The 8,240-nt window shown below is 32.2% G+C and overlaps 1 protein-coding gene across 1 annotated transcript; it reads left to right on the forward strand.

Annotated features, from left to right (window-relative positions):
- Positions 1-3,823: 3,823 nt before the first annotated feature.
- LOC106128309 (uncharacterized) lies at positions 3,824-5,039 on the forward strand. The gene is made up of 3 exons (XM_013326626.1): positions 3,824-4,045; positions 4,162-4,308; positions 4,700-5,039. The coding sequence occupies exons 1-3, from the start codon at positions 3,875-3,877 to the stop codon at positions 4,934-4,936; spliced, it is 555 nt and encodes a 184-aa protein (XP_013182080.1). The 5' UTR covers positions 3,824-3,874; the 3' UTR covers positions 4,937-5,039.
- Positions 5,040-8,240: the final 3,201 nt, after the last annotated feature.

The raw sequence follows: 8,240 nt of genomic DNA on the forward strand, positions 1-8,240 counted from the left end.
TGAAAACTTACAGTAACTGAATAAAATAACTTTTACAAACACTATGAATTGCTATATGTACTTAATTAAGACTTAAAAGTCCAGTGGCAGTTGTAAATGTACTGGAACTAAAATAGGGTATGAATAAGGTCAGTATGAAGGAGCTTTAAATTGCTTGCCCTAAGCCTGGCTTCAGCAATGTAATTAGTCCGGCAACGCAAGGCATTACACGCTTCGAGGCCGACTTAAATTTACACATTTTCCAGACAACTTGTTACCTTCGTAGAGGACTTTGTATTTGTTACATTCAGAGTTTACTATAAAAACTAAAGGTCTACATTGGAGTTTGAAAGTATGTATAGACAAATGGTCTTGTTAAAAAAATACTAATATTTTGGAAAATTCACTTTATGCGCGATCGAAGTATTGAGCGATCGCTATTATGTTTTGTGTAAGATCTCAAATACTGACATACGATTAGTTCAACAAAGCAATCACATCTTATTATAACAAAAGAAAAAACGCTAGCTGTTACGACGACTCAGTGAGAAAACAGTTTCGCTTCGTCCCTTGGGGACACAAAAATTTCAATACAAACTTATTGTATATTTTACGTTTGATGATGTAACCTTGTTACTTTCTATCAAGATTTGACTTTGTGTTTGGTCCGATATATTGTTATTATTTCAAAATATTTATAACTCTAATCAAGATCGAAATTGAGGTTGTGTTTTTCTTTATTTTCATTTTATCTAGTATAATTTATTAGCTATCAATTATGTGCTTTACATTTAAAAGCTTTTATTCAGAAATAACGTTATATGTTATATTACGTAATTAATACTATTTTGGGTACCTACTATTTTACTTTTATATTGCTTGGCAGTCAAAGTGCACACTTTTATCCAGAAAATAATTTCAAACTATAAGCTACGAAGCTCAGATTTGAATAAATATTTAGAATTAACTGTAATAAAACTTGAAGCAACGTTTTACTAAATATTTTACAACTTCAATTCAAATATCTTGACAATGTCGTGATGTTACAAAAGCACTTTATATTTTTGTAGAGACAAGTTTCTTTCTTCAAACGACGAGGAATAATACATGCCGTTTGTACAATCGTGATGCATCGAGTTCAAGGTCAACGACCTTTGAAAGCTTTGAAAGCTACAAAGCAGTTGCAGAGTACTATCCAAACATCTTTTTCTTTTAATAAAAATCCTATTATCAGAGAAGAACAAAAGAGGAGGACATGATAGTAATTAATAGGTAAACCTTAAAATTCGCCCTAAAATATAAATTTCTGGCAAGTGAATGTTGGTAAAAACTTATACTTTTGTACATTATAGTACTTTCAGTACCCTGAAACATAATGTTAAATTCAAACGCATAAAAACATCCGTAGAAATACATTAATAATTCTAAAAATATGTCATATGATTCCGTGTCAATATGCAAATTATTAAAAAAATATAATTATTTTTCTATTTTTATTACTTGTACAATTTAATAATGTCTTATACTCGTATATAAAACTTTCAACTTACTTTTTATACGACCTGACAAAGAAATAGCTCGTGAAGCATTTTCTTTGTCAAGTTATATTAGCGTCTTGTCGAGTAGTAAAGCAAAAAATACAAAAGATGCCATTATTGTTTTCCGACACAATGAATTGAATCTATCAGAGATATAAATTATTTTGTATTGACGATTATTATTTTTCTTTATTTACCTTTAAATCTAAGTTAAAATTGCAACTTTCAAGGATTTTACAATCACTTAAACTAACTTGAAAATGGTATATGATCGAATAGACTCTACTGAATTTTTGGTACAAAAAAATTAAAATTTGTAATACGATTATTAGTTTTATATATTTTTTAATTATACCTATTTAGGTTTATATATCTATAACACTTCCATATCTGAAATAAATAAATAAAAATATGTTTGCACAGTTCATAGGTAGAGGAGAGTATGCTTTCAAAGCATTTTTTCATATTAAAGCTGTGAGAATTTTTGTCCCTTTCTGTTTATTTCATCCTTATTGGAATATTTGGCGTTGATAAAGCGAGTTTGCGTACCTCTCACGATATTAAAAATACGTTGGTCATCCTATTGACATTATTGTTATCGATTGCAAACGTGCAAATTATAATGATTTTAACATGCAAATTGCGATTCAAATATTGCGAGATAATGAAACTTGAAATTGTCGACCAATGCACGAGAAAGCTTAATGTGAAAAAATAAAAATGTAAACTTATGTTGTAACTTCAAAGAAAATAAAACATACTAACATTATGAATGCGAAAGTTAATATGGGTGGATGTTTGTTAGAAGGTATCTCCAGAACGGCTGCATCAGAGTAAAATTTGGCATAGATATAGAACATGGTTAGGAAAAACACATAGGATACTTTTTTTTAATTCCGCGCGGAGAAGTAGCGGTCTACAGCTAGTTAGTTCTTTATACAATGCTAGTTGTTGCCCGCGACTTAACCGTGCGGAATTGAAAAAAAAAAAACAAAGCTTATGTGTTCTTCCAGACTATGTTCTATCGTATGCCTCCATCTTAATATTAGTAACATTTCATCTTCACAATATTATTTACATGCATAAAACAACTTTAATTACATAACTTTCAGTATTTATATGAATAATAAATTTTTATGTTGCAGGTATCAAGTTATTAACCCCAACCTCAGGACTGTATAATGTTTTAAAATTAAAATACTTCTCAGCTAAAATGCAACAAAATCATCAAAAACTTTCATCCGTTAACTCATAAAATAGTTTAGGACTTTCGTGTGTTGTGCCACAAAGAGATAGTAGAGATGCAGTTTTAATAGAATTTTAATTAAGTTTTGTTATTATTTTAAAACTAATTTTAATGAAACATTGAAGCGTTGTAGAAAATAAAATAAATTAGTACCTATATCGTCTTTTCAAGCAAAAAATAATTATTTTTTCGACGTTATTTGGCAAAATTATCAAACAATTCCCTTCAAAAGGTAAAATCTTCTATAACTAATGTAACGCTATTTCTATACAAAAATAGAACAAATGAAGACCATTATCTCGCTATGTCTTTATTTCAATCTATGTTATTCGTAGAAGCACGTTGAAAGAAAATTACATTTTTCATTTATAAAGTTAGTATCAGGTAGAAAGAAGATGTGGTAAGTTGAAATAATAGAGTCCGTTGCACTGGCGGTCGGTGCCCTTATCCTTCAAGCAAACCTCTATTTGCACTTATTCAGTGTTAGTATTTCCATTTCATTTGTAACCAATGTGTTTATAGAACTGTGCTTTAACGTTTATTACATCATATTCACGGAAAAGTAATTTATTAAACTTGGCTTGGTTTAAAAGTTTAAGGGTACAGTTTTATGACTTGTTAGCGCCTGCATGCGTTAGGCGATAGTCTTTTCTTTGCCTCACCGCACATTATACTTATCAACTGACGCCCTGCGCGACACTTTTTTTTTACATCGATCGATAATTTTCTATTAACTATGGTCCATATCCGGCAACTCCTCGATTGCAGTTTAAGGACCGAGTTATCGACTTATAAAATTGCGCCCTTAGTATTGTAATAAAATAAGTAGCATAATTAGATTTTTCAAAGTAATTTGAAAGTATTTTAATTAGAATTTATTTTTTATATACTTTTTTGATTTTAAATGATCTGTGCTCTTTAGAGGAAAAAGGCGATATACTTTTTGATTAAAATCTTCCTTCTCGTTTGTCACATAAAATAATAATGCACGAATGTCATACCAAATATACATTATTTAATTTGACTGTGATTATAATTTTAATGAATTAATTCATATAATAATTATTTAAATTAATATTTACACCATCCGAAAAGTATATTCATATTAAAAATGGAAGAAAGAAGAAAAAGTAAAGTATCAATGCAAGTTCTAAAGAGTCAGTCTATGGTGAGATCAGCCGGTGATATTGGCCCTAAGTCCATCAGCAGGCTAAGGATGAGGAAGGCTTCATTTGGCTTTACTGGAGTTCCAGGCATTAGACCAATTGAACGAACATCACAGGTAAATGTTGATAATCAATGCGCCTCTTCCAAAATCGAATAACACATTGTACATAGTGGTGACCAAACCAGGACCTACAGATAAAATTATCAATTAATTTTTCAATTTTCTTCCAGGTCGGTATGGAGTTTAGACGACCTCCATTAATGTACTTACCTACGTACCAGTTGGATCCAAGAACGAAATTCGATAACGAAATAGTGGAGATGGAGACTAATAAAATATTAGACGAAACTTTTACCGATCACAAGTATAATGATCAAGTGAGTTCCAATAAACTGCTTCAGTATACTAATTTTATCTAACGCTTAATCTAGTTTCATACCAGGATAGCATAATGACTTAGAACAGTGGACAAGGCAGTACTGCTTCTTTGTATGCACGCTTACTATCAAGTACAGTCAACTGCATAGATATGACTACAGAATCTTGTATCCGCCTTATGTTTCGAGTATACGTATGCACGTATTTATTATTGGCATGTATTCATGGTTAGAAGCATAAGGACGGTAAAGTGCATACATATTTTTGAAATCGAAGTTGTATACAAGTTTATCCAGCTGACTGTACTGCAACGACTACTGTTCCTTTCCTGCCCTTGTGTGGAAATTAGAATAAAGTTTTTTTTTAAATTATTTTTAATGAATTTTTCAGGAGACTCCAAACTTAGCTTTGCGTATAGCAGGCGAAGTGATGCGTAAAATAAAAGATCTTAATTTCAATCGTTATAGAATCATAACTATTGTGACGATAGCCCAGAAGAGGGCGCAATGTTTCAACAACGCTATTACATTTCTTTGGGACCACGAACGCGACAGCTACGTTGACCTCAGGCGAGAGGTCAACACAGCAATTATACAAGTTACAACGTTCGGTATTTATTTGGATTGAATTCGTTCTGAAATATTTATACACAGATTAACCTTAAACTTAGATCGGAATCTGTTAATGATTATAATTTGAATATGATATTTAACTAGTCACATACATACGTACCTTTGGGGTTATGTGCGAGTGTTCTTTGAGGATGCAGTCCGTTGCCGGAATTAAACACTCTTTTAATCACACCACACAATTTTAATAGTTCAGAAGGTTAACTAAACAAAACTAAATAATCACAGAAGTAAATCGTAATCGTTTATTATAGATATTAAAAAGATTTTTACCACATTAACATCTGTAACTGTTACCATTAGAGTCAAATATATTTAAATATCTTACCACAATTTCTGTGGTTTTTTTTGTATATTTCTTACATTTAAATTGGTTTTAATTATGAAACAACTGCTCAAAAACTGTCTAAACTTTGTTGTAAGACATTACTGTAAACGGTACATGCCTCGTGTAGGCACACGCGTAAATTACCAAGGTTAATATTAAGTGAATTTTGTATTTATCTGGTAATTGTTCGCGACTGTCTGCGCAGAATTAAAAAAAATATAACCTATGACATCCGAGGATTTTGCAGCTTTCCTACAGTGAAAGAATTTTTCAAATCCGTTCTTTAGTTTAGAAGCTTATTCAATACAAACAAACAGTCAAATCTTTCCAATTTATAATATTAGTGTAGAATAAAACTCGTAGTAATTTACTACAGTTGTATTTATAGTTGTGTGCACCAAAATCAATTTAGGAACGTTGCTGCAATGAAACAGAACAAGGGGCGGCGGCGTAATTTCATGTTCGATATATTTGCATAGAGACCATTTCGCTGAAACAATAGCAAGTCAACTGCGGCCAGACTGAATAATAAAAGCATTGCATGAAATTTTATTAAGATATGAGATATATATTATTTTAGACTTCTTATAAATATGTTTCATTTAATTCTAAAGGACCATCCGAATTTATATGGTTTAACCCTTAATTCCATGGAGTTCAATGTGACGAACAACTAATTAAAAAAAAACTACTTAACTATATTAGAGAAAATTACGTATGACTTTACTAAAAAAAAAATTGCTACAAAGCATTTCGTCGAATTAAGGGGTTAATAAAAATTTGACAATTAATAATATTTTATCTTAACAATTCTTTTAATTTATTTTAAATATTCTTAATTTCTTTATAACTAGCCAGTGAGTTTCACTTCAGTTATAACCTCTTTCTCATCTTAAAAAAGTATAAAAAATCTTTTAAAAAAAATAACATTTTTGTTATATCATAAGGTGGCAAACGAGCGAGCGACCACATGAAATCGCTGAAATAGCGAAGTGACCGTTGCCCATAGACATACGCAATTGCATATGCGTTGCCTACCTTTAATCAACGGAGAAGAGAATGCACAAAAAGAAAATATCTTTCCTTTCCATGCATCCTCTCATCCGGAAAGTCCACTTCCACTTCCCATTCTTTCCTTATAAAGAAAAGGATGAGAAGGGAAAGAGGACTAAATTAGGCCTCCGGGACGCACACTCATCAGACGAAACGCGGAATTGCTTCTACTTCACGCCTGTCTTCTGTGTGGTCGTGGTATTTCACCGGGCGATCGGGGCCGATTCGTGCGAAGATGTTAAAGCGGGCTCTACCACTGTTAAAAATTGACATTGAAGATTATGATTCAACAAGGTCGTTTGTTTCTGTAGATTACCATAATTAAATATAGTCTACGCTTTATTGTGGATAATTCATATTTATGTGTATGAACAGGCCTTTGTTACAGCTAAGTAAACAAGTGAATATGACCTAACTTTTCAAACTAATATAATAAGTAGCCCAAGCTTAAGCACAGTCGGGAGCTCTTAAGTTAAGTTATTCTTTAAATGGTACAAGCTTAGCACATTAGGAGCTCTGCCAATTCAGTACACGGCGAAAATGTCGGATGCCTTTTGAAGGCAAATATTATTACTTAGAAAATTTACTTAAGTGTAACTTGAGTATTGTAGAAGAAAATTTAAAAATTGATCAATAAACAGTAAAGTATAATAGCTATTTTATCAAACCAATTTAATTTTGATTAATTAATAATCTCATATTTTAATAACCTAATTCGCACTAAGATTCCAAATGTAATCCGACAAAAGGGAAAAGGCGTCTGCAGCTAGGTGAGTATTTTTAGAACAGTGACCTATTTCGAGCTACAGGGTGCAGCCCGGCCGGGCAGGCAGGCAAACAGGCGCTCTATTGACCCACATGTACGCAGCGGGCTCTGACGTCAGCGCGCGATGACGTCAGTAAGTCACGAAAGCTTGCCACCCGACCTTTGTTTATGTTGCAACTTATAACACTTAAGAAATCCAAAATTATACGATACATTTCTACAGATTTAAAGATTTCTTTCCAATCTGATATTTTTTTCTGACAAATTTATTTTATCATCGATTTATTAATTAACTACCGAATATGTATAGTGTCCGAAAAACATTTGTCGCTTTGTTAAGTGTTAAATATGTTTTCCTTCGGATAATAAAGTAGGGTTCCACTGTCTATACACTTGTTTAAAAGCATACCGTCATCACTCTTTTTCTTTTTGGAACAGTAAATACAACAAGTTAATAAAAGTGTTTACAAGTATTCATCATCAGCTCACTATACGTCCCCACCGAGGGGCTCGGAGCCTACCCTAAGTTAAGGGTGATTAGGCCATAGTCAACCACGCTGGCCAAATGCGGGTTGGTTGACTTCACACGTATCTTTGAAGTACTACAGTAGCATACTTTCAAGATTCATGCAACCGGTTACTTCACAAAACATTTACCAGTAAAATAGTAATTTTATTGCGATGTAGCAATTACTTTTAACTTTGGGAATTCAGTGAGCGTTTAAATTTACACGAGTACCCACTGGCGGAGGCAGCGTTTTACTTAATGACTATCAAATGCGTTCCCGATGCCTGCATTCAAGCACTTCATCACTAAAATGTATCTGAATTTCGTTGAATATTTCTATAGTGATTTATATCGTACTGAAAATTCATTTCATATTAAATGCAATCGCACTTTTTCACTCAATAATAGAGACATAAAATGGTATGTTTTACGGCAAACTATTGTTGTAATTTAGTACAATAATAGGTGCTACACAGATCACACGTATTTTTTGTACTAATCTTATTTGATAATAAAGGTTAGATATAAGGGAATATTATGTCAAATAAGGTTTGGTATTGGAATATTAGAGCGACTGTGACTAGGGGTAAAGCACTTGACTTGTAATCTGTAGGTCCTGGGTTCGAATCCGCCTTGCACCAATGTGT

This window comes from Papilio xuthus, unplaced genomic scaffold, assembly GCF_000836235.2.
Source record: "Papilio xuthus unplaced genomic scaffold, Pxut_1.1 DF828780.1, whole genome shotgun sequence".
Lineage (NCBI taxonomy): Eukaryota > Metazoa > Arthropoda > Insecta > Lepidoptera > Papilionidae > Papilio > Papilio xuthus.

Coding starts and splice junctions, on each gene's coding strand:
- LOC106128309 (XM_013326626.1), top strand. CDS start 3,875: ATGGAAGAAAGAAGAAAAAGTAAAGTATCAATGCAAGTTCTAAAGAGT. Junction 4,046..4,161: donor CAATTGAACGAACATCACAG/GTAAATGTTGAT, acceptor ATTTTCTTCCAG/GTCGGTATGGAGTTTAGACG. Junction 4,309..4,699: donor ATCACAAGTATAATGATCAA/GTGAGTTCCAAT, acceptor TGAATTTTTCAG/GAGACTCCAAACTTAGCTTT.